At 39.1% G+C, this 27,174-nt stretch overlaps 1 protein-coding gene across 2 annotated transcripts in view; it reads left to right on the top strand.

Moving 5' to 3' along the window:
- Positions 1 to 27,174, top strand: part of prkcab (protein kinase C, alpha, b) — a 123,421-nt gene that overhangs the window by 88,447 nt on the left and 7,800 nt on the right. Inside the window, exons 4-14 of one of the 2 annotated variants that reach the window (XM_075453574.1) lie at positions 1,712 to 1,823; positions 3,721 to 3,849; positions 14,538 to 14,694; positions 14,847 to 14,981; positions 15,871 to 15,964; positions 17,483 to 17,512; positions 22,234 to 22,374; positions 22,488 to 22,661; positions 23,140 to 23,231; positions 24,162 to 24,224; positions 24,968 to 25,106. In XM_075453574.1, coding sequence (XP_075309689.1) covers positions 1,712 to 1,823; positions 3,721 to 3,849; positions 14,538 to 14,694; positions 14,847 to 14,981; positions 15,871 to 15,964; positions 17,483 to 17,512; positions 22,234 to 22,374; positions 22,488 to 22,661; positions 23,140 to 23,231; positions 24,162 to 24,224; positions 24,968 to 25,106 — 1,266 coding nt within the window. The remainder of the gene's footprint in view (positions 1 to 1,711; positions 1,824 to 3,720; positions 3,850 to 14,537; positions 14,695 to 14,846; positions 14,982 to 15,870; positions 15,965 to 17,482; positions 17,513 to 22,233; positions 22,375 to 22,487; positions 22,662 to 23,139; positions 23,232 to 24,161; positions 24,225 to 24,967; positions 25,107 to 27,174) is intronic. The other variant, XM_075453575.1, reaches the window with a different exon arrangement.

Genomic DNA, 27,174 nt, shown 5'->3' with positions numbered 1-27,174 from the left:
GGGGTTTATCCACCCTCATTTGCAGGGCTTTAATTACAGCCATGTTTGTTTTGTGGTGATTGCAGAAATTAGCTAGCCTCAGCTATCACAGTATGAATGGAAGACGTATGAATCAATTTATATCAAATTAAACTTTGTCATGCCAATTAACTGCAGTTTCTCCAAATGTATGTGCATATGTGTCGTTTTCATCATGTCATCTAGTTTATAGTTAGCATCAATACTAGACTGCTTATCCTATCGACTTTTACTTAGCTTCAGCCCTTTGTTTTGGCCTTTTTTCTTCAGATTTTAAAGTGAAGTGCATTTAGTGTGTGACCTATTTTTTTTTAAGAACAATATTTCTCATAACATTTAAATGTTAAAGAAACATCCAGAGACAAACAACCATCCACACTTACACTCACTCCGAGTGGAAATTTAGAGTCACCAATTAACCTGACATGCACGTTTTTGGGCGGTGGGAGGAAGCCGGAGTACTCTGAGAGAACCCACGCATACACAGGTAGAACATGAAAACTCCACACAGAAAGGCACCAGCTGGGATTCGAAACAGGAACCCTCTTGCTGTGAGGCATTACACACTGTGAGAGCTTTTTTTTTTACCTTTAATGTCAAAAAATATATTTTCCAATGGCTGTAGTGTGTATGTTTTTGTGACTTCTTGTGAAAAAAACATTAATACAGTTCAGGAGCAGTTTCAGAATAATCTTCTGCAATGTAAAATTAAAAAATCTTTCAATATGCCATTTTCTACAGTACTTAATAACTCAAAAGATTCTGAGAATCTGGAGACAACTCTTTGAACAGGAGCCAAAAATCAATATTGGATGCTTATGAACTTTGGGCCCATAGGTAGAACTGCATTAAAAACAGTATTGATTCTGTTATGGGAATCACTACATTGGCTCAGGAACACACCAGTAATAATTTCTCGAGTGCCATCCAAAATAGCAGGTTAAAGCTCCATCATGCAAATAGTATGCCATAAATGAACACGATCCAGATATTCTGCCATCTTCACTGAGTCAAAGCTCATTTAAAATTCAGATAAATCGGAATTGGAACTTTGTCGGGGGAAACCCTGCATGCTGCATTCTGTGGACTAATGAAGAGAGGGAATATCCGTCTTGTTATCAGCAGTTCAAAACCCTGCATCTCTAATGGTAGAGGGGTGCATTAGTGCCTATAAGAAAGATATATACAGGTTTTAGAGCAACATATGCTCCAGTCCAAAAAAAGGCCTTCTTTTTCAGAGAAGGCATCGGGTAGCAGTAGCTACTATAGCAGTTCAACAAATTGCATCTATTACAGCAGCATGGCTTCGTAGTAGAGAAGTTTGGGTACTGGACTGAACCGCCTGCTAGAATCCTATATCAGACAAGAGTGTTTACAGACTGTTGTTAAAAGGAGCAGGAATGCTGCGCTCACATTTGCAATGAATATGCATCATATAATTATGAGGACAAATTTTCTAATTACACAGTGTTCCAGCTTTTTTAAATCAGCGTTGGAAATCTATAAGCCCCTCAGTCCAACTTTGAAATTTGGTTAGCATAAAGGAATCCTAACCATGTGGTTTTTTTTGGACAACAGCCTCTATCATCCACTGTTTTGCCTTTTGATGTGTTTTTAACCTCACATGAATAACATGTCTTACTTCCCTGTTTCTTTTTTTTTCTTTCCTGTTTTTTTTTTTGTTGTTTTCCAGGACCCCAGAAGCAAGCACAAGTTCAAGATGCACACATACGGCAGCCCTACCTTCTGTGACCACTGTGGATCGCTTCTGTATGGGCTTATCCACCAAGGGATGAAATGTGACAGTGAGTATCACTCTCTCTGTGCGAATGTGTGTGGGTGCACCTGTGCCCAATGTGCTGGGCTGGTTTCTCCGAGCCTGTTCTAATGAGAACATATGGGAATAGCCTGGTACTGTACTATACTCACACATCTGCAGCCCAGGCAGAATTCTCCGGCCTGCCCCATAGAGTCCTCTTTGTGCTCCCATTCTTTCCACTCACACTCTTTTTTCAACTTTTTCCTACTTTTTTGGGATGTATGACCCATTCCTACACTTTATTCTCATCGTTTGAAATCCTCCCACCTATTCACGCTTTCCTTTTTGCTATCAACCGTACAGTTTGTTTCTCCCATGTCTCTCTTCTTTTGTATTCCACACTGTACCTCCTCTGTCCCCTTCCCCCTTCTGTTACCATGTCATTTCCATCCATCACCCTCTCTTCTCTCTGCTCCTCGCACTCTTTACATCCATCTGTGGGTCTTTGGTGGTGGTCTCATCACAGATGGTAATGGGAGCACACCAGAATAAATTGATGTGGGGACACCATCACATTGGCAAACTGCTTCCTCTCTCTATTCTCCTTGTCCCATCCCAGCATGTCAGCCTGGCAAACCTGCCAAGAGGAGAACAGAAGGGTCAGAGAGTTGGAGAGATGGATGGATGGATGGATCGAGGTGGACAGAACATAAGGCAGGGAGAATAGGGAGAGGAGGTTAGAGAGTGGTATATTTTTCATGCTAGGAAAGTAAAGGGATCATTTTCCTTCAAGACCACTTCTCTCATAAACCCTCTTTCCTCTTGATGAAGAGGATCTTTGTTGAAGAGAATCCTAAATGTACTTTTCCATTCTCATTTAACTGTCTATACTTCTAGAATATAGCATTTCTATCTCAAATGTGGCGATTAATGTTGAAGAGCTAGGCAGTGGCAGCTCTTTTGATTTGAAAAGCAAAAGGGAGAAGCAAAAAGAGAAGAATAAGGAATCAAATACGGAGATTGATTGATTTAATTATTTGATTTTATTACATTTATTTTTATTTTCCACTCACTCCATACAATTAGTCATGGGTTTGATAAATGCCTTCCAACTGTAGCCTAAGGAGGAAGACAACATAATGTCATGTCCAGATAGTACTATTGGATGTGCTAGTCTGAACCAGAGGGGCTCCAGCTTAGAACTTGCAGGACTCAGAGTATCAGCTGTTAATGTCTCAGTGACAGACAACACTTAAGAGCTCTAATAGAGTCCGTGCCTCAGCAAGTTTTAGGTGATTTGGTTGCACACATGATAGTATATTAGAGGTCATAGTGTTTTCATTAACTCGGGTGAATTACACAGAATTTATTGGAATTTTTGTTTTTTTTGGTGATTGGTGTATTCATCAAAATTGACAACAAGAGGGTCTAAAAATGTATGTAAATGCAGTTGACCCTGGTTTCGATAGCAATATCAAGTTTAAAAGTGCCTTTAAACAGCAATCCAGAATTGTAAATACAAAAGCACAAAGCAAAATCTGTCTTTTTAGTCATCGGTTTTCATTTATTTAGTTTGTATTTTAATGCTCTTGTTGTTTTTAACTGGATAAATTCAGCAGAGCTCCCTGCTTTATTTTGCTCTATGTTTCTTTTATCATCACATCAAACCCCTTTAACTATTTTTGTACTTTCTCCTCAGAGGCAGAGAACTTTCCTCGCATTGCCTCGCAAACTGCATGAACCTTATTAAACCCAGAGTAATGTGAAAATAACCACACTTGTCCTTTTCTCTGTATATACACGACTGAAATTTCAATTTTATATGCAGAAATGGAGGATTTTAACATGAACATGAAAGGTTTTAGGATTAAACACAACAACTCCAACAACACTGTCTGGTAAACTCAACATTTTGTTTGTCTCTGTGTTTTGTCTCATTCTAGCCTGCGACATGAACGTGCACAAGCAGTGTGTGGTCAACGTGCCAAGCCTGTGTGGGACCGACCACACGGAGCGCCGTGGTCGCGTGTTCCTCAAGATTGTGGTCAGCGGGGACAGGCTACATGTCACAGGTTGGTTTTAATCCTTACCTGTGAACCTGCAAATAGCTGCAAATAGCTGCTAGGTCTCAGAGTGACGTTAGCAAGTGGCTCCCAAAAGTAACAGTGAGAACACTGAAACTTAAATTCAATGTCTTTGCTTCCTTGTTCACTGGAAACTAATGTGGTGGAGTTTCCCATAATGTTTAGTTTGCACAACTACTAAATGATGAGTACTGGCTGTAAATAAACATAATTGTTCACTTATGTTATACTATTTTCATTATTTTATTCATAACCCTCCGATAATACTGGACAAATTGAACAAATACTGTTCACTGGATGGCTCAAAGATTCAATGATCACTGATGTGTGCTGCAGCAAAGAAAAAAGGGGGGGAAAATGCAATTTAACTAACAGCAAGACTTAGTCAACTTGTAGTACTGCAGTAGGTGTGATTCACAAATAAAAAAAAACACACTGAATTAAAGCCACAATAAATTAAACCAATTTACAGTAAGAATTATTAAACCCTGAACTTTGTACACACAGACTAGCACAAAATCCAACATCAAATGCCTAACTTTTAACATTGGTTCAGTATAACACCAGGTAAAAATGCATCCCAGAATAACTCTGTTCACTCTGTCTGTAAGTAGAGTCTTACATGCTAACGCTGTGTTTATTTGAGTACTGTCCAACAAAATAAAAACCGTATAGCCTTCAGTCTGTAAGTCATCATATCATCATTTTTGTTTTTTCTGCATATTTCCTCCTGACCGAACCAGTGTTTTATTTACACTTTTTAGGCAAGGGAAGAAAATCTGATTCACAGTAGACGAGTTTGTACTCAAAAGACCCGTCTTTATATCTCAGCTGACAGATGTCAGTAACAGCCAGATTACTGGGCTTATGTCCAGGGCGGATTGCGGAACAGTACTTTAGATCATTGCATGTCTTGAAGAAGTCATGCTTCAGGTACTCAACCTTGTAGGGCTGCTTTGGACGAGCTTCCTCCTTGGACGAGTTTTGTAGTTGCCTGGGACATAGATTTTTTTGTCCCTGAGTACTCTTTCACAGACAAGCGTGCACGCTATCACATTATAGTTGTGTGTGACCTTTTTCCAGGATTTTTTGAAAAACTTACAGCAGAAGACATACAGTCCATTGGCAAGAACTTTGTGTATGTTCTGGTGGGAACATCTGAGTACATGATTATGGTGGATGCTGCTTTGCACCTTTCATTGTTGTTCAGGTAATCCAGAAGACAGGTTGCAAATGTGTCTGCTTCTAACCCTCTTTCACCTTCACGCCAAAAGTAACATTTGGCATCATGGGAATGAAGATTGTGCAATTCTGAAAGGCTAGCTTAGTTCTGTAATACAGAGCACTAGCCTTGAGTACCGGAGCCAACAGTACTTATTCAAGATCCACTGTTAATAACAGTCTTCTGCACACCTTTCCTTGTCCAGCATCTTTTTTCTGCGTGCCATATCCTTCAGTTTGATGTATCTTGATGTGTTAAATCATCTCTAAAGCTTTTGGTGTTGTTATCCCTGATGTGGCCACCATGACACAGAGTCACAGTTCTGATTATGCTGTAATAATTCATTTTATTATTAATAGTGGTGGTACAGGGCGAGAAGCATTACTCTCATGGCAAACCAGCCCAGTTTCTAATGTCTTATTCTCTGCTGTAAATGTCCTTGCATATAACATCAGTCTCAAACCTTTAGGCAATCCTCAGCCGTTTCAAATCCCCATTTGCTCCCACTATGATTATATAACTCTGGAACTGGTCCCAACAATGCATAAATACCACGACTTGCCTTTCCTGAGAGCCAACTCCATCATGATCATTCCTCTGGACAGAGGCCTCTTTTTGCCTGACCTGTTGTCGGTGTTGTTAGCTGCCATGAAATTGAAATGCTTAGTTCTGACATGCAATTAATAAGAGATCAGAATTTTTTAAGCATAAAATTTTACTTTATTATTTAGCTAGAACAAGAAGTAGTCAGTTCCTGTCAGTTTTTACAAAGTCACATGACTGGAAGGCTACACAGTTATAGTAACTGCAGTTCAGAGCAAAGAAAAGAATTACCGGCCAATATGTAGAAATAGCACAGAAGCCCAAATGTAGACAATACATATATATATAAATATATAATATAATATAATATAAATAAATATATATATATATATAATATACTTTATATATAAAATATATGTAGTATATGTACTCATATATATGCAATTGTCATTGTAGCCACTAGATGTCCCTACATTCAGCTCCCTAAACCTGAATATATCTAATTTTACATTGTCCAATTAAAAGAAAATATAAAAAGAACAAACACTCAACTGATAAGGTCTGATCTCTTGCTTTGACTGAAAGTTGTACCAAAAATAACAACAAACTTTAATGTCTGTAACGAAATAAAAGCATGGTGTAACTTAAAAATAAAAGGTGATATTCTTCCTTGTCGCCATAAAAAAATTAAGTCGAGTGAGCCTTTATAGTCTGTGCGTCACGAATGTATGAACCTGTTTGTGTGTTTTCAACACCTCTAAATTATCCTGTCAGTCAAGAGCTGCACCTGGAGCAGAGAACTCTCCTGTGTTAAAAGTCCTTTGGCAGGGAGAGAAATGACTGCTGCGTCACTTCCACAACCTTTCACCTTTACACGCTAAGCCATTTACACAACAGCGTGGTGACTCAATGGTGTTCAGGGAATTTTATTGCTGAGACCAAGAAATAGTTGCTAAGTCAATAAGGATATGAGAGGGAAAAAAAACATCTAGAGCAGAAGCAGACTGATGTGATTGACATGTACAGAGGGGGTATAAAGCATTGCTTTTCACCTGATTATGAAGCAGTTTCTATTTGCTGTTCCAGCTGTTTTGTCTGTTTTACTTCTGAACGCACTTTGATCCCCCCTTATGTGTCCACATTTGTGTCTGTCAGTGAATCTGACTGCAGTGTGATGGTGTTGACAAGCAAATGAAGCAGTATATTAACTGAGATGATGACAGTGGTGGTCTTGTTGACATGGTTACCTGAGTCAGACTTGGCAAATCACACACATAAACAAATCACAAGCTAAACAGACTCCCATTTGCACTGTATCCATGTTAAATGGATGGGCTTTCTCTGTTTCCCCACGACATGCTGTCCTTGATTTTATGCCTACACACACCACAACGCCCACCACTGTTCCTGTGTTGGAAAAGTGTTGGCGCCACATTACACTGGATTGGCTTCAAGGAGTGAACTGCTGAATGCTCTGCATGCTACTGACATATGTGATATTTGATGTTCATTAAATGCAAACTCTTGAATCTTTTTGCTTTCATCACAGAGCTGCTCTATCTTTATCCAAGGTGTAAAAAGGGATTATATTAATGAGCCATTAGTCAGTTGATTAGCTTGATCTCTAACTAAAATATAAGGCAAAAAAAAGTGGCAAGAAAACAGAAAAATGAGCTGAAAAATCGCTAAAATCTCTGTAAAGATAGTTGTTGTTTTGAATCAAATGTGGCTCCATATTATAATGACCCACTTTTGAGCAGGACTAAACATTGAAAGTCAGGGACAACTGTGTTTTGCTCTAATCTAAATTCCCGATTGATTGCAGATGTACACAGGCTAAATGTTCACATAACTCACCCATTTGGATTGCAGGACATTGTGATGGTTGCTTTCTAGCTTTGGAAGGTTTCTGCCTGAAGGAACCGATTTTGAAGTTATTAAAAAGCACTCCCGATAGGAGCTCATTGAACTCTCTAAATGCTCTCTAAGGAAAGGAGTTTCATTGCTTCTTTTATTATCCCTTTTAGCATTGTTTTCATAAACTTGTAGAGCTGAAGTAACAGGGATTCATGTGATTAAATATATGGACAGGAGGGTGAGTTTGAGCAGCATAGGTGAGCAGCCTTTGAAAGCCTTGTGGATTTTCCTTAACTTTTATGAATTACCAATCTTGATAATGAAGTAATATTTTTTATACAATATCTTGATATACTTACTCATTTCTAAAATAAAGCCTTTGTAAAATAATTTGTTATGAGCGCATTAACTGCATCTCAATGCACTTTTTGTGGAATATTCTTCCACTACGTCTGTAGCAGGTATAAGTGTGGTCAGATTCTCATCGAGCAATGAGCAGTAAGTCGCTAAACACTGACATCATGAAACTCTAAAAGTTTTCAACTACAACTTTACCAAATCTGATGCAACACATAGGTAACGCATCAAATTCTGTCCCCACTTCTAGTCATAGACGTATGAGGTAAACTCAGATTTCCACATTATTTCCAGCTCTGACATAGACAGGGTTCAAAACACAACTCTATAGCTCTTTATCATCAACTGCACAGAGAGAAAATAAACAAGTGCAAAAGTAATTATTTTGCACTTTCTTGTCTAAAAAAACCTCTACATATTTATAAGTGCATTTAAATTAATTGCAAGGTTCAAAATTTCGTTGAAGTGAAAGTGTGAAGGATTGACAGTTTTCTAAGGGAGGGAGGAAATTTGATCGATATTGAGAGCAATACAGGAGGGAATGAAAACGGAAGTTTGTGTTCTGTTGGGTTGCGTTTTTTTTTGTTGTCATCCCTCTCTAATGGCAGCAATCTGAACAGTGAAGCCACAGCTTGTTCACCAGCTCCCCTCTGGCTGCTACAGACAAGCGACAGGCCTTTGTGGTTCACCGCACCAACATGAACTTGATTAAATCTTTCCGGCCAAGAAAACAGACACATCTCCTTAGACTTGCTCTCTGTAACCCTCCTCCTCTCTCTGTTTTCGCTCTGTCTTTCCTCTGCATCTCTTCCTCCGCTATTGACTTTACCTGCTATCTTGTCCTACCTGTTCCTTTGAGACCTCAGCTTGCTTCATCTCTCTCATCACCTGTTTTCCCTTGATACCCACTGAGCCCCTATCTGTTAGCTCATAATCGGTTTTATCCCTCCATTTTCTTCCTCAATAGGACATCTGTCCTTTATCAGCCAAAGAACTGGTTTGTTACCTCCTGGTTTTAACGCCTGATTCTTCACCTCCTCGCCACACTTGTATGCCTTTTTTGTTCCCTCTCTGCCCATGTTGGAATCTTCTCTTCCTTTCACTTCATCCATTTCTTTTTTGTTCTTCCACAGTTGACCTCTCTTGCTCCCCGTGCTGATCACCGCCCTTTCTTATAAAAGTGAAGTGACATTTAAAACCTGTGGGCAGGAGCAGATGTTTCTTTTAAAGTTTTAATGATGATTAAACGTACAAACGTCCCTGCCGACACAGAGAGAAAAAAGAGAGGGTTTACTCAGGGTGATATTTCCTACTGCTGTCATGCTCTTAAAGCATGGTTGAACTAAAATACATTCTGTCCTGCGCTGACACAACTCACTGCACCATAAAGCCTGTTGGTCAAATAAAGGCATACAATCTGATGTTATTGTCACGATATATAAAGATACTGCTTTATTTTCATATTAGACATAGATTTAGTAAGATATAGTATTTTAGACTTGTATTTCATTCTAGCATAAGGCTGTTCAGCTGCTTAACTAAATGTTCCATAGATTTTTTTTTCCCTTTAACATTGCAGACGTGGAGGCTTTCAGGATATTTTTTATACTATATGTGCATGCTGAATAGAAAGCTTTTTCTGAAGAAAAAAAAAATCGACTATAAACTTGAACACAAAAGAAAACTTTTGTATATAACATATACAGATTCAGTGGTCTTCAGACTTTCACCTGTTGGGGAAAATGTGCTAATGTGCTAATTCTGAGTTAGGCTTTTTTTTTTTTTTTTTCAGCAGATCCTCCAGCAAAATATTGTATCATATTCCAATGGTTTGTAACTTACAAACCATAGGAATATGATACAATATTTTGCTTACACTACATTACTTACAAATTGTAAGTAATGTAGTGTTACTACTGTACTAGATGTGGTAACTTTGTTAATCCATCTGTTTAATCTATTCAAGACCTGTCCTCTCCATAAAAACACCATAGGTCATCTGATTTAGCTGTTGTTCGCACCAGTTGTGACAGCCTAGAAAGAAGTGACTCCTAGCTGCCGTTTAAGAAAATGCTTATGAACAGCCAACCTACTAATTGGCTTTCTAACAAGCAAATATGAGAAGGGATATCGTGAAATATTACCACAACTATGGTATTTTGTAATACTAACCAACCCTTCCAGCCTCACTGTGTGTACTTTGTGGCACATTTCTTAAAGATGTTGGAAGGATTCATATCTCATATATATAAAATATGATATATATATATATATATATATATATATATATATAAAAATATATACATGTTATATAAAGTGCTTTCTGGAACCTAAGATTAAAGGCTAAAAAGGTGCTTTATAAGTGTATGAATGCCCTGATTGCACTCACCCAAAGTGATCACACCCAGAGATAAGGTATCCTAAATTCTTTCTGGTCTCCCATTCTCCCAACACTGTCTGTGTAACATCTGTTTTTGGATTTGTCACACCACACAGCAGGGATCCATTTAACTCCCATTTGGCCATACAGCTCTCCCCTCAGATTATCTGGCATTCATTGACTGCACATGGCATTGTTACGCAACAGCACATTCGAACTTCAAAGCCTCCCCTTTTTGGAGATTACACTGAAGGCCCTCCGCAGCCCTGCTCTCCCCCACCCAAGCATCCAAATGATATGTAATTTTTAGCTGTGGCACATTTTTATTAAGCTGCCATTCTGTCCAGATACATGGGAAATCTGAAATAAGAGACGTGATGAAATGGTTAACAGAGGATTTGGTAAAGTCTTTGGGTGAAGAGTTGACTTGCAATTGAAGAGAAATTATCTTTAAGCAGGAAGCACACAAGATAACCCCCAGATTCCTAGAGATTTAATCAGAGATATGAAACAATTCATAACCAAGTGTCATTGTGCATGTGTGTATATTGTTACATTGATATAAGAGTTCAGAATCAGGCAACTGTTTGGATTTTTCAACACGACCAACACTTGCAGAGAGGACTGTGATGCAGCATCCGAAGCAACTTTTATTTCATTGTGTTTTGTTGGAGTCCCTAATCGTGTGCACAGGCATGTAATTAAAAAACACATCTGCGGATTCTGTCCATTTCATGCCTCCTTTACTCCCAAATAAGTGGTAAAGATAAAGCACGCACACAAACACACTAATTTTATTAGCAGCTACCTCATAAGGAGCGAGGAGAAGGGAGTACACAGATAGCAAGCAGCTCTTGTTGTATCTAAGCAACAACCGCCAGCAGAGATCGTCCTTGATGATGATGTTTCATTGTGTGCGTGTGTGTGTATGTATATATGTGTGTGAAATAGAATGTAACTTGCATGCACACACTTGGCCAGAGTACAATAAATGAAATATCCATCCACGTGTGTTTATCTGCCCGCGTTTGCCTCATTAGTGTGTTTGCAGGCTTGTTGAAGTTTCTTTGGCATTGTTTGGTGTCAGCGTTACCATGGAAGTGACTGATGCCTGTGAATGCCGCGCTTTAGATTGGAACGTGGGAAGCTGAGATTTTCCTTCAGCTCTTCATACTTCGTTACATGTGTGTGTATGTGTGTGTCTGTGTCTTTGTGATACAGCGTCAACATGTGTGTGTGTTTGTGTGTGTGTGTGTGTGTGTGGGCTCATGGGTGAGCAAGAGAGGAGGAGTGAGACTGAGGGACGGGGAGAGTGATGACTGTACCTGAAAATTAGCTCTGGACAAGGGGTGAACTATGAGGTTAAAACAACACAGCTATGAACATGGGAAAGCTTTGATAGCTAGTGAGAGACCTGCACTGCCCTCTGCTGCATGCAACTGGAAGAGCATGAAGAAGTATAAGGCTGTCGAGAAATAGTAGATAGAATAATTCAACTATTGTCACTTCATGCCACTTTCTGATATTCTTCTATAAAAGATTTGATTAATATTGTTTATTAAACAACACACTATTCCTCTTTCACTCTTGTGAAATAAGTTTAAAGGCTTGGTTTGCCTCTGGGTACTGCAGCTTCCTCCCACATTCAAAAAACAGGCATGTCACAGCTTAATTGGTGATTCTGAATTAGAGTGTGCTTGGTTGTTTGTCTCTGTGGTGGCCTTGCCACAGTAACCTGTCCAGGGTTTACTCTGGCATCCCCAGCACACATGTGAAAGTGTCCTTGGGTAAGACACTGAATCCTGCTTTGCCCCCTATGCATTCGTAGACGTGTGAGTGTGTGTTAGTATGATAAAGAAAAGCTCTGCATAGCCTGTTGTACTGTGTAATCTAAGAAGTGTCGTATGAGCGTGTGTACGAATGGGTGAATGTGGCTTGTGTCGTAAAAGTACTTTGAGTGGTCTCCGAGAAAAGTGCTATATAAATGCAGTCCATTTACCATTTTTCAAAAGGAGTATCCATAAATGACTTGAGTCTTTAAGGAGCAAAGGTATGCAGAGGATGTCCAGTTTGTCAACAAATGTGAAAGAAAACCATTGAACTGTTTGAAAGCAATGTTCCTCAAAGATTGGAAAGGATCTGTAGTGCAAGATATCAAACCAATCTAGAGAAGTTTCAGTTTCTGAAGGGCACAGGTGCAAGTATAAGTTAGACAGTCGTGATCTTTGATACCTCAGATGGCCCTGCCCTCTAACTTTCTTTCCTTCTTTCCGTCTCTCTCTCCGTCTTTCTTTTCTGTCTTGCTTGAATACTTTAATGTTGATTTCTTTTACAGTCTCTACTCATTCATTTATTGTTGATGTGTGTCACTATCTGATATCTGTTTGTGTGTTTACATCGTGCTGTTAAGTGGGAGAGTCACTGCTTACAGCACATGACGCCATGGTGAATGTGGCCTGCACACGCTGCCTTTTAACTCTCTTGTTGTGTTTTAGCTTTCCTTTTTCTCCTTTTTTCAGTAATCACAAAAGAAAAATGGCACCTCACATTATCTGTACACATTACTCAACTTCTGTGTATAGTTGGCAGGAGAAGTACATTGAGACATCTATTCACCTTTTCTTTTGAGTAGACATGGAAGGGGAATTTTGCTATCACCTGTGTTGTTTAGTTGTTTCTAACAGAATATTTGAAAACGTACTTTTCGATGAGGAGTTTTGTTCAGTTTTCTTGAATTACGTGTGCATGCGCCCTAACACCCACCAGCGTTACAGCTCCGTTGGTGTTGTTTCGCACTTCGGCTAAGTATATTTGATGGCATGTTTTGCTTCACAGATTCTTTTATCAGCATATGTGGTGCCTGATTTAATTCGATCTGTCCATCTACAGCAATATATCATATTAAGCTTTTCTTTCACACATACCTTGTTAACCTATATCAACATCTTTTGATTTCCTTAGCATAAAGATTGACTTTTATAATACCATTTTGCTTATTTACTCTATTTTGTCATGTCTTATTTCACTTCCCCCTTTTGGTTATAGAGTGCTTGACAAATTCATCTAAGTCCAGATACGGTCCCCTCTAATGTTTATATAATCATAATGCACATGAATGTCATGACAATATGCAGAATACAGAACACAAGAATATACAGCAAAGGTTTTGTAGGTTTTTATTTGTTTTGGGTTTTCTGATATCAACAAAGGTCAAAAATATACATATGCCAACTTCAGATTTGCTTTAGATATATTTCAGAGGTGCTTAGATTTCCAAAATTACTTTTGATGTGCTAATCCCAAGCTGCAGGCTTCTCTAAGCCAAAAGAAAATTGGAATGGATTGACTAAGTACACAGTACAAGAAGGAAGTCCAGAAATTCAAAGGATCCTATACATATCAGGAATATCTCTTTTAGCCACTAAAGAAATAGTCTGCAGATTCCATGATCATTTCAGTTGTATGTGAGTACAAGTTGCTAGAAGGTGAAGCCACTTTGCAAAGAAAAAACGCTCTGGGTCTGTTTTACTGCTTATGAAACTGGTTGATTTAACAAAAAAGATGGAATAATGAATTAACGAGGACTGCCGCAGAATTTCTCTGCATAATGTCAAACCATCAGCTGGACAGTTAAAACTCAATGTTTGATGCTCCAACAGGACAATGACCCTAAATACACAGCAAATCCAATTGTAGAATAGATAAAGCAGATCACCATAAAGCTTCCTGATTGGCCTTCCCAATGTGCTGACCTCTAACCTTTAACATCAATATATAGCCTGTGTTTAAAAGTCAGGTTTGTTCCAGGTAAGAAATATAATTGAACTGTCTGCCAGAAGCTGGTTGCCATATCAATGTGTAATTTGACATGGGACCTTCAACCACATTTTAGGCGTAGTACTAATATTTTTGACCCCGTATATGTGATTTTGGTTCTGTTTTGATTTCAGATAGCTCAAAAGAGATTAAAAATAAGGCTCCTAATTCTTGTTTGTTTTCTTTATGTTTGTTATTGTTTCACTAAACAGCTACCATTCTACTCCTGAAAAAGACTAGTCCAAGGAAACCATTGAAAGCTAATTATGGCAATGACATTCTAGTCCAAGATGAGTTCCTGTGAACTTCTTACTGGAATGCTAATTTACTGGGGTGACAAGAAGTTCAGACTACTCCTGTTCACTGTCGTGCCAAAGTGACTTTCACTGACTTATCCCTCTTTTCCACCATCCCTGTCTGCATCTTTTCATCTGTGTGCCTTTTAACCCTTGAGTCAGTGTGTGGTCATGGCCCAAACATTTTCTGTCATATTTCTTCCAGTGGGTGAAGCCAGGAACCTGATTCCTATGGATCCAAATGGTTTATCAGACCCATACGTTAAACTCAAGCTCATCCCAGACCCAAAGAACGAGACCAAACAGAAGACCAGAACCATTCGCTCTTCTCTCAACCCATGCTGGAACGAATCTTTCTCCTTGTGAGTGTGAAACTTTATGATAATCTATTTACTTGTGTTAAGAATTTTCATCAGTTTCGCCCACTTTTATAGTTTCCAGAGTTTGATGTTAAAGACTAACAGAATTTTATTCTGTGTCAACATGTTTTCCTTCTGTGTGTATGTTTATGCAGCAAGCTGAAAGCATCAGATAAGGACCGACGTCTGTCCATTGAGGTGTGGGACTGGGACAGAACCACCCGGAATGACTTTATGGGCTCTATGTCATTTGGCGTGTCCGAGCTCCTCAAAGCCACGAACTGTGGATGGTGAGTTATCTCACTGTCTGTAATCCATTCTCACACTTTGAATTATTACTGACCTAAAAGCACATTCGGAAAATGTCATCCGATAGAATTGTGTTTGGCTTCTTAACTCACTGTCATTTGCTGAAATGTGTTTTTTTTTTTTACTATTGATTCTTCAATGATTAAGGAAAAACCTCTAAAAACCAACTACCTACTCAGCATCAAACCATAGTAAGATATAGTTAGCAGTTAGCAGGTGAACATAGGGATCACTTTAATGGAGAAAAATTCCCCGTGAAATGAGTGGCTCCTATTCTTACTTAGGTAGGACTTAGCAACCAGCTTCACTCCAAACAGCAGTTCATTGAGCATAAAACAGACATAAACACCGCCAGCTTGATTCACTTTGACAAACATCCCCTGCTCGCGTCATTTCCTCATCTCTCTACCATTGTCTTGCTGCTTTGTCTCAATCTGATAAACACACACGTACGGACACATTATCGTCACTCTTCCTTAAGCTGTGTTAGCATACCTGCTGTGACTTTACCTAAACCAGGCCTGATCGACCGTCGGTGAGCGCTGGAGCCCCGGGAAATGTGTAAAAATGTTGGCAGCAGTCTTGGAAACAACTACTGTGTGTTTGTGTGTGTGGCTGCATTTTTTTTTTTTCTTTGCGTCTAGAGGATGTGTATATTGAGAAAAAAAATCAAGCTGGCACTGCTGACAGAGAACAGACCTGCAAACACTAAAAACCGTCTACTTCTAATTGAACGTGTAGAAACACAAAGACCGTGTGGGTAGACAGAAGAAATAATACATGGAAGATTAATAAATTAAAAAGAAATGATTGAAGAGGTCATCAGTCATAAAGACAGAGTCCATTTTGCCCATGTTTTAACTCTTGCAGGTACAAGTTGCTGAACCAGATGGAGGGAGAGTACTACAACGTTCCAATTCCCGAGGTGGACGATGCCAGCCTGGAGCTCCGTCAGAAGTTTGAGGTGAAGAGCCGCGTCTGGTAGATCTTCTTGTTCATGCACACGTCTATCGTCCATTCTCATACACTTGAACAAAATGTGACTCTCTTTTGTCACCATGGTAACCTCATCCTGTTCCTACTTGAGGTTTTCACCCTGTATTTCAGAGAGGGAGATCAAGATAAATGCTCTTGTTTTTAATTGACAGTTCTGCTGTGTATGTGCATCACGTGCTTACAGCTGAAACGAGGAGGTGTAAGTTGTGTAACCGAGAGAGCACGTTAAATGCAGACAAGACAGGAGGCAGGTCCTGAGAGCAGCAGCAGGAAGTAGTTAGAAATAGTCACGTTTGTGCTCACCGTAGGAGGCAGTTGTCATTGATGCCAATGTGTGCATTAAAGGCTGTTACCTAAATTATCAGTTTCAGCTATCCTGGATTGCAATGATACTTCGACAGCAGGTTTAAAGGATTGTGTAAGTGGGCCAACATTACAGTGGAACACATCTATGTAAAGGCATGAGATGTTGCAAAGAAAGAGAAATCCTGAAGACAGAATTAGTCAAAAGGGTCCTTTTGTTCAAAGGATAGATTTTTATTTTTTTTTATGTATTTCCTTGGCATTAAAGGATTCTGGTTTTCTCTCCCATTCGTGCTTTTTGGACCAGCCTTCTGTGTTTCTGCGGGTTTTGTGAGGTTTACTAATCTGCCCATGTTTATAAACCATCTTGCGGTGTCAAGGACTTTTAGTGCCTTCATGGCAAGCATTGATATTATGTCATGGTTATAGATGAAATTCACTGAGAATTGAAAATGACCATGCTGTAGCAGTGAAGGCACGACAGTATCTATTGATTTGTAAATGATTGGCTGCCTTGTTTCCACATTTTGTTGTCAGTGGAAGAAAAAAATGACGCAGAGACACTGGCAAGGTCCCTCAAATCAAGTCCAAGGGAACATTTATTACAACTAACGTTTGCTCTCCAGTGGCCGCCTTGTTAACTCCGAGTCACAAGTTTACTGCAAATAAAACTCATAACCATTTGTCCCTATCAACAACTCACAAGTACAAGATGGAATCTTTATTGGACAGTGCAGTGTGCACAAGAGCAAAGCTATGTGGGATCTGAATAAGAAGAAAGGAGATGAAAGAGAGGGATTGCAGTTTAATGAATGCCTGGCTCTGAGTCTGTGTCCAGGTCTTTTCATAGTAGATGTCTTTGCTTCACAGCAGTCCTCAAGGCACTCAGTCTTGTTTTTAATTTTCTACTTCTCTCCCTGCTATACAACTGTGACCTTGGCTTTCCTCTGAAGCTAATATTCTCACACAATAGTGTGGTTGCCGTGGAAACTAGGGCGGGATGCAATAAATGTGAATGCCTTCCAGTCATGCCTTTAATCTACGTGGAGTTCATAGATAAATGCCTAGAAGTGATCAAAGTAATAACTTGTCATGTCTCTGCCCACATGTGTCAGCAAGACACAAATTCACAAATCAGTTAATTGTTGACCATCCTAATGAGTGAGTTTCTTCTTTCTTCTAGGCCTGCCAGTTTGATATCCAGTATCTCAAGGTAGCTCTCCTGTCTGCGCCGTTTGTTTTTCTCATGTGCACTTTGCTTTCACACTTACTTCACTTACTGTTTTGGGATTGTTTGTGGATCTCCGCTGGGATTCTGCAAATCAATCTGATTTACTAACAAAGGCTTTCTGCAGCATACATTTCCCAATTTGCTTGTTTGTTTTGTCTTTCTCTTACTCCTCTCACACACTTATACACAAGCCTTTCTCCTTATTGCTGCCTCAAAATCACATGCAACCATAAAATTAAAGAGTAATTTTGATGTAAAGACACACTATTGCGGTATTTGCAGCACCTGTAGCACCTGTTGCACTGCATTGTAATATTTCCAGCACCACTTTGATTTACTTTCAAAGGATGAGTTTACAGTTTTTCAAGTCTGCGTTAAAGCAAATGTACAAATGTATTCAAATGTTTCTATAAGGTGAAACATGAAGCCACAGCTTTTCTAAAGCATCTAGTGGACCTTGATTTGTCAAACCCACATGGCTGAAGCATCACATTTGCTTTTAAGAGATTTCTTAAAGCACATTTGGCAGATGGAGAACAATATATTTGTAATATAATGATTTCAGCAAACTGAACCTGTGTTAATGTTCCCAAGAGATTCTAACTGTTGTTTTAAGACACATTTAAAATTCTCTGGGGAAAGTAGCCCAACACTAATGGAACAAACTGTAAATGAAGGCTCAAAAATATATTTTTTTTAAACATGATGGCAACCATCTTATTTATGGTTTCCTTTGTTCACACATTTACAAGTTTAACTTTTGATATAAAAACACAGCATCTACTATCATTAACATATGCACTTCCTGTTTTATACACAAACACCAGACAGCATTGTTGTTAGTAAATTTGTGGAGTGCTCAGGGATCCGTTTCACAAAGCAGGTTCAACAAACTCTGAGTCTATTCCTGAACTCTGAGCTGATCTACTCTGAGATAGAAAACTCTGAGTTTTCGGTTCCAGAAACGCTGATTTGAGTGAGTTTAGTCAACTCTGAGTAGGTTCACCTTGAGTTAGCGCGTCCACCACAACTTTAAAAAGCCAGCAACAATGGAGCCTGACTCGACGAGTCACCATGGCAACGGGGAAGAGGAGGGCTGCGTTTTTCACCAACCTCGAATTGGAAATCTTAATGCGCTCATACGGCGAGTTTCAACACGTTTTTAGAAATAAGTGCAACACCGCTGCAGTAGCAAAAGTGGAAGTTTAAATGTAGTCCTTTGCAATCATAATAATATACAGGGGAAAACTGCTTGAATGGTAGCCCATTTATTTATTTAATTTAGGTGCAATCATGCGGGGGAGAAGCGCACTTGGCAGCAGTTTAAGATGAAATTTAAAAACATTGTTCAAACAGGTGAGACCTCGGCATGGAGGTACCTCATTTTGATCATGTTTTACTCTGTAAAATAAATATTAAGTGGCTATTTGACTGTGCAGTTGTTTTATCCCCAACATAATGCTGTTTTCACACACATAAACTATGTCTTCTCCTCTATATCATGTTCTGTTAAATAATTAAGCCTATTTAAACTAACACAGACTTCTACTCAGCCAACAGAAAGGAGGCAGATGCCTGTAAAACCAGCAAGGTGGCCCAGCACCGCCACCTCTTACGGAGGCAGAGGAGCTGGCCCTAAGCCAGAATATTGGAAGGCCAGTGGCTGAGGGCATCCCTGGAAGGAGTCCACCCCCAAGGCACAAGTGCCTTTATAAAATATAATAGGCCGATATATATATTTTTTAAGCCTATTCATACAAATATGTATTTGTCTTTTATGTCTTTTTTTCTTTTGTCCCAACAAAATTCTGATGGTGCCGCTCAAAAAGATAATTGTCTGTAAATGCTAAAACATCTATGCGCGGTCTGATAACCATCGCCTGACGAAAATTTAATTCTCTGCGCAGCAATGCTGCACCTTCATCCACGGGATCGTTGTCAAAAGGACATGCCATGTTCATGAAAAAAAGTCGCCTCCTACTGTGCCTAATGGACTTCTTGAAGTAAAAGAACTCGCTCTGCTGACTGAATGAATGAGGAAATCAAATGGCGTGTGTGGCTGAAAGAGGGCGGAGACAGAGAGAAACTCGAGGTTCATTGAGTAAAACCTGGTCCCAACCAGGTTAGGTTCATAGAGTCTGTTACTACGGTAACTGACCGAGAGCTTAAGTTACCTTTCTTTGTGAAACAGGCTAGAGTTACCCCTCTTTCTCAGGTTTGAGTTACCTCCCTTTGTGAAACGGAAAACTTAGAGTTTCCCTCATTTCACGGTTAATAAACTCAGTTTTCACTAAACCTGCTTTGTGAAACGGACCTCTGGTCTCTGGTTGTTGTCATCAGCCTTACTTCTATTAGTGCACAGCCATTGGCCGAGATAGCTCCATGCCTGCTTCCTTGTGGGTGCACACAGTCCGCCCTCTACTAGTCTGGTCTGGTCTGGACTATAGAAGGCTGTGAGGACATGAAGCATGGACACCCACTCATAGTAACAGTTTGAATGGATAAACTCACAGATTTTTGCTGTGTTTGCCAGATATTTCCACACAGTGGCAGTGTTCCATTTATTATAATGTTGGTGTGTGGCTGCTCTGTTTGTACTTTAATTCCACCTTTTGTGGCCATGTTTGATTGAGATGAAAAAAGCAGATGTTGTTTTTTGTGGACATGTGAAGTTGTACAATTTTTGTACATAAATACATGGTTATCCAACTTGTCTGTGTGATACATGTGAAAGAGTTTGTGAATGTATTCTCAAAGTGACCACTGGAGGTCTCTCCGAGCTAATGGTTATTAAAGAACAAGAACCTGCACACTGATGGAAGCAGCAACAGTTTTGTGATGATGTCTGGAGTAAGAGTCTGCTGTTGACATGCACAAACATATCCACAATCCAAACTGGGACAAAGTCTTAAGATAAAACTTAACTTCTAGAATGTGTGTTATTCACACTAAAGCCAAAGAACAGTGTTTCTTCAGTCAGTTTGTCAGAAGGATTTCTTGAGGCCTGGTGAGATGGACGTATTTAAAAAAGAAAAAAGAACAAACCTTAGAGAAAAAGTAAGACTCAGTACTTTGAGCTCAGTACATGAAATATATTGAAACAAGCTGGAAATCTGGTGCAATGCAACACCATCACAGGGTTAAGCGTAAAGCTGCACTTAGGCAGCGTCACCCATTTCAATACATCAGTCAACTTGTATTTGCAATAGTTCAAGTGGGACCATAAAATTAGGCAGTACCTCCTAAACTGGTTTACATTATAATTACTATAGATCATTTGTTCTTCCTATACAGATGCTTTAAAGTCAAAAAGGATTCTCAGCTGTCACAAAAAGAAGTCATGACCTCTGCACTAGATGGTCTGGCCCCTCAGAACTCAAGATGAGGATTACATGATCAGACAGAAGACACAGAGACAGCCACAATGAACAACCGGCCTGCCAACTGCTTTGAAAAACTCTCCACACTAATTATTGACTCAGTTTAGGGTATATTTTTTCTGTTTTTTTCCATTTTGCATGGACGTTTATTTACTATGCTGCTGTCTCCTCTCCTCCTTAATTGCATGGTAATTGAGTAAACTCTTTGAAACAGATCCAGCAATGTCATAGGTCGAAATGTGAAGCACTCAGCCACAGAGCAGTGTCTGATTTATCTCATCAACATTTGTATTATTGGTCTGTTAACTGACCTAACCAAGTGTGGATGTAGGGCCACTTAACCTGAATAATAAAAAAATCTAAAAAATGCAACTATTATTATTTGTAGTGCATTTTCACAATGAGTCCAGAGTAGAGAAATGGTTGTCCTGCCAACGGCTGTCGTTGCCCTGCCGGTCGCCTGTTCTCTCTGCTCTATCAGACAGAAACAGGCAACCAGTGGAGCCGGGATGAGAGCTGGCAGGGACCTTAATTGGCCTTCTTGTTCAAAGATGTTTAGAAAGCTGCACATTATAACAACAGGGAACCTTGAAACACTGGTAACCCCCACTAAATACCCACCTGACACTTTCCCAAAATGCACCATTAATGTGATCTTGTTGAATGTCTGAGAGGAAGTCTTAATGCAACAAAGCAGCAGGCAGAACAGTGGAAAAACACGCTGCCACTGCAATAGACTTTGTATATGGAAGTAAAACATGTACTCTATTTTTTTTGTCCTTTATGAAACATTGTAACAGTGATATAAGTATTACTGAATTTATTACCAGTTTGACAAATGCTGTATGTAATATCTTAAAAAAGTACTGAAAATGTAACAGTATGAAATAAGATAAGCCAAATCTGTAACGTTTAACGAACAATATTGTTTTTTTAGACTGTATGTAATGCATATGACAATTTTAAATAATATAGTACTTTCCTCTACAGCTGCTGTTTTCTATGTAAATCATTTTGTTTCACTGGTTTTGGATTTTTAACCACAACATTTTCAAGTAATTTTCAATTTTGCCTAACAGAAAGCTGCGTAACATCACAAAATCAAACTATTAAATGGCTGGTGTGCATGTTTCCTGCACCCCATGTGTGTTTCCCACTGATAGAAGTGAAGCAGAATGAAAATGTTTCAACAAAAATGCACATTTCTTGGTTTTGCTTCATGTGTTAGCTGATTCTGGACACCCACATCATTAGATACAGTCAGGTTTGAATGAATAGACTTTAATGTCATTTTGCTTTGTGTGCGTACATTGTACACGGCAGAAAGCCAAGATGGGCCACGGTAAGAAAGTAATCACACCATCAGACCACCGGCGGTTCAGTCTGCCCTCAGGTAACATGGACCGGATCCGACTCAGTGACTTCAACTTCCTGGCCCTGCTTGGGAAGGGCAGCTTCGGCAAGGTGAGAGCCAAGACCACATAGAAAATTCACTTTTTATTCTCAGAGTGTGTTGGTGGTGAGCCTATTCTTTTCATATTTAGAAGCTCTTTGGCATAAGGTGTTTTTGTCCACAGGTGATGCTGGCAGAGCTGAAGTCAACAGAGGAGCTGTACGCAATAAAGATCCTAAAAAAAGATGTTGTGATCCAGGACGATGATGTTGAATGTACGATGGTGGAGAAGAGGGTTTTGGCCCTGAGAGACAAACCGCCTTTCCTCACACAGCTCCACTCCTGCTTCCAGACTGTGGTGTGTGTGAAAACCTCAGCCCCTGCTCTGGTCATGCTTTGTAATACCTCCTGCACTGAAAGCCCATGCAGACACACAAAAAAATCGTTTTATTTAAAGAGAGCCATTGTTCTCCCATAGCAATCTTTTATCATCATTCTGTTGAGTCCATGTGAGTGTGTCTGCCGTTAGAAAGAGTGACTCAAGAAATCTTAAATAAGAACTACATTTACTGATCAAAGCCCCCTGACTTATAAAATAACCTGACAATGCTGCTATAAAGACAGTAGCAGTAGGAAAGTATGGGTCTAGACTCTAGACTATCAGATAAGCTAATACTTTTATTATTTCTGTTATTTCAACATTATGTAACTTTCTAAAGCTCCTTCTCAGTGTTCTTTTTTCCTGCAGTCTGCATACACTGTACAGTTACAGTATGTCACACCGTACATCTACTTAGAGCTGCTCTCTGGACAATAACCTCCTTTTTTTTTCATAGGACCGGCTTTACTTTGTGATGGAATACATTAACGGAGGAGATCTCATGTATCATATCCAGCGTATGGGCAAGTTTAAGGAGCCTCAGGCAGTGTAAGGTTTCACTCTAATTCATGCACAGTCATATAGTTTAAGTGTAAGGATGATACCCTGCCATATCAAGTTAACAGTGCTTCATAACTGTAGGACAGTTACATTTTAGCTCTCTGAGTGCACAGTATAGCATCCTGATATTTGATGTGACTTTATTTTCTTAGCTCACTTTGGCCAGATAGCAATATTTGAACATATTCTTTCCCCATCTAATATCAGATAACATGTTTCTCCTGTTATCAGATGAACACTCTGCCTGTTCTTATGACAGCCCAAGGGCAGAGGCAGATATAAGATGCTTCTGATATGCACAGATTTAGAACAAATATGCAAAAGACACTCAATCTGAGAGGTAAAGCGTGCCTTATTGTCAGAGACAATCCTGACAATAGCAACAACTAAGGCAAATTTTACCTTGAGTAAAATTGGGGGCCAAATTTTGCTAATAAAAGTAAGATTGCATTTTAATTTGAAGATATGAAACACTTTAACATTGATTTTGCTTGTGAAATTTATGATTGAAGTGTTATATTTGACATATATTAATTGTAGACAATTAAACAGCTGTCTGCTGTTCTTATTTTAAAAGTTTCAGCTCATTGTATCCTTAAAATTGAGAGTAATGGTATAGAGATGGCATGGAATGAAGGGACACAAGTTCACCAGGTTGTTTTTATTCATTTATTCAGTTAACCTATATTTATACAAGTAATCACACTGAAATGTGGAGTCTAATTCCCTAAGAGAGACCTGGTTCAAACATACCTACAATTTAACAAACTGGTTAAAAACAAACATAATGTGAGTTGCTGTGAGTCATTCTTGTCTATTGTCATTTTGTTTTTTAGCAAACCTACTTCCCTGACAGATTACATTGTATGTATTAATATTTATTTTCTGTTCTTCCTTATTTTATTTTATTTTTTGCAGGTTTTATGTGGCAGAAATAGCTGTTGGTTTGTTCTTCTTACACCGAAAGGGAATCATCTACAGGTAAGTAGCAGGATTTTGCATGAAACTAGGTTTCATTACTTGATCAATTGCCTCTAATATCATTTCTATTTTCAAGGAGAGACAAATTTTTTCACATTTTGCAGACATTACCAGGATAGATCCGGAGATAAGAGGGAGACAGACAGAAGGAGGAAATTAAAAAGCAAACGAAAGATGTAGATTAAAAATGAATGTGTAGGTTTGACCTTTCTGGTCTGTCTGTGTTTAAACTGAGTTTTAAAACCCTTAAGACTAATGTGGGTATTAAATCCATATTAATCACCCAGATGGTAAAACCAAAAATAGGAAAGAATGATATGCCGTACAGAGACTGAGGTCACCCTGTTTCTTTGTACAGCTTTAGCCAAAAGCTCACACCGATTTTTCATATGCAGGCAGCCTTGGGTTTGGCATTCTCACTCTAGTTTTTGATAGAAAAAAATAACTGCCAGAAGTGGTGACAGAGGGGAAAAAAGTGGTAAAATCAAGACATGTAACACAAGCAGAGACACAGTTGGAATTCTAAGAGCCAAAGCACAGAGCAATAAAGCTGATGGAAAAATTATGTGTTACCCAGCTTATGATGTGAGCTGCACACAAATAAAGTGTTAAGAAATCGCTCCAGAACACTGGAGCAACACTGGCTTTACTGTGGTCCTCATAGTGTGGACAACAGCACACGTAGTATCAAAGCTGTCATGAATTCTTCCACACAAATGCTTAGAAAGTTGTCTCTGCCACAGGGATCTGAAGCTTGACAACGTGATGTTGGACTCAGAGGGCCACATCAAGATAGCTGACTTTGGCATGTGCAAGGAGAGCATGTACGAGGGGATGACCACGCGCACTTTCTGTGGCACCCCGGACTACATTGCACCTGAGGTGAGATGTCTGTATTGTTGAAACAGGAATTATATTAGGGGAACAAAAAAATTAATAAAAATCACTTCACTGCTTCTTTTTTTCAGACTATTGCCCTTTCACAGTTGCCTTCTACTGTAATAAACATTATTAGCATATAGATCATGTTAAATATTTGAACTGCATCATATTTAACCAGGTTGTTGATTAATCCAGTCAAACAATCTTATACTTTGTCCACACGAACACATGAGTTATCCCACCAAGTACAGATCAAATCAGTTTTTATCCAGTACTTTGCTGCTGGTTATTTGTTGGAGTATGTAGCATTGAACTCTGTAACTCTTTTCTCTCTGATGCTTTTCCCCCTGTTCTTCAGTATTGTCAGAGAAAAACTTTACGTTTATCTGCAGGCATAAGTCCTCCTAACAACTTTAGCACCATTGCTTTTTCGCTGGGGTCTTTTGTTGTCACATCAACAAGGCCTATCGGCAGAGAGATTGTTGGGTTAAGAAGATAGAGGCCCACCAAAGGCCAAAAATGTTCAATGTGATGTGCTCATGGTGGTGTAAGCTTTCTGAATATGAGATAGCTGAAGTCTAGGATAAGCTGTGTCAACAGTTTAAAAAGACTTTCCAGTGGCAAATTACCCACCAACTGGGTGGAAACTGACTCGTTGTCAGGCCAGCTTAAACTGCATTATTCTTGTTGTTACCCATCTATCACAAAGGGGCAAGAACAACATAAGATAAGGGTAAAGTGGAGTAGGTATTAAAAGTAGAGACAACTTTTGCAGTACTTTGCTCCTCATTTGTCTTTTTGTCTTCACCCATCCTGTTATTTTTTCATTAAAAAAGTCAAAGCTGGTGAACTGCAAGAACAAGAACGGGGGAGCTCTGCAACTCTCAGCCACAGAATGAAATAGCTGTCAGTCCCTGAATGGGGAAATGTGCAGTGTTGCAGAGAAGAAATCTGTAAAAGATAAGGAATCAGAATACAAAATTAAGATATTACATAAAGCAAGTATACCATACATGCAAAAGAAATATAATGTTAAAAAAAATGTTAATTTTTTGGTAAAACTTGTATAGAAATATACAAATATGAGCCTACAAATAAAAACTACCAGGCATGCCTTCACAGTTTCAGTCGGTTAAGCCAATGCACTGCCGAAATCATACACTCCTCCACATCTTGTCTCATCCTCTGATCTTTTAGCTGTTTTCTTTTAGAAAAATCATCACTGCACCAAGAGAGATACCAAAACTGCTGTGCAGTCAGAAACGCCAGTAAAAACATCAAATAAGTTTCTGAACTAATCAAGAGAAACTAAATAAGATTGCATGTAATAAGAGGGAGGGAAAAGGCTTTGGAGTTATTACTCTGGGTGAAGTGCAGTGATGATTCACTGCAATGAACTGATTCCTTATCTGTTTGGTATTATGTGTGTGACTGTGTGTTTCTATCTACTCCATCTGACTCATGGTTGTGCAGAGTATTTGCCTGGTGGGATCTTAGGAAAGCCTTTCCTTGGTCTGTGACAGGAAACCAAAAGTAAATGGGTCTTTTTCTGCACTTCCTGGACTTTCCATCCATCTCCACAAAAATGAATCAGAAACACCTCAATAGGATTTTGTTCATTGTTCATGTTTTTATTCATGGTTTGATAAGGTTTGCCAAGTATTGTCTTCTAATCACGGTCTTCTAAACATGCATATGCATCGTTGCTGTTGGAACTTGGATACTGGATTTCTTGGAGATTTTTCAAGAAAGAATTACAGTAAAATACATCATCTGGCTGTGGGTTGAGTTTTTAAGAAAGCTGTACAACAAGTGATGATTTATGAGCAACCTGAGAGCTGTGTAAATTGTTGCATTCGTGTGTTAAAAGCGAGTGCAGCTGTGATTTAGCTCTTTGCTTATGCATCTGTGCGATCATTATTGTGTCTTGGTGTAGACTGTGTGTGGGAGGGAGGTGTAGGATGGCAAATTGGATAGTAGGAGAAAGCGCCTTTGTTATATCAGCTCAAAATAGCTGACTGTATTCAATGGGGGTTGATTTGGTTAGTTTAGAGGAGCGAAATGGTTC

Source organism: Odontesthes bonariensis, chromosome 21 (assembly GCF_027942865.1).
Source record: "Odontesthes bonariensis isolate fOdoBon6 chromosome 21, fOdoBon6.hap1, whole genome shotgun sequence".
NCBI classification, from domain to species: Eukaryota; Metazoa; Chordata; class Actinopteri; order Atheriniformes; family Atherinopsidae; genus Odontesthes; species Odontesthes bonariensis.
Note: the sequence above shows the minus strand (reverse complement) of the source record. Positions and strands in the feature narration are given on the sequence as shown.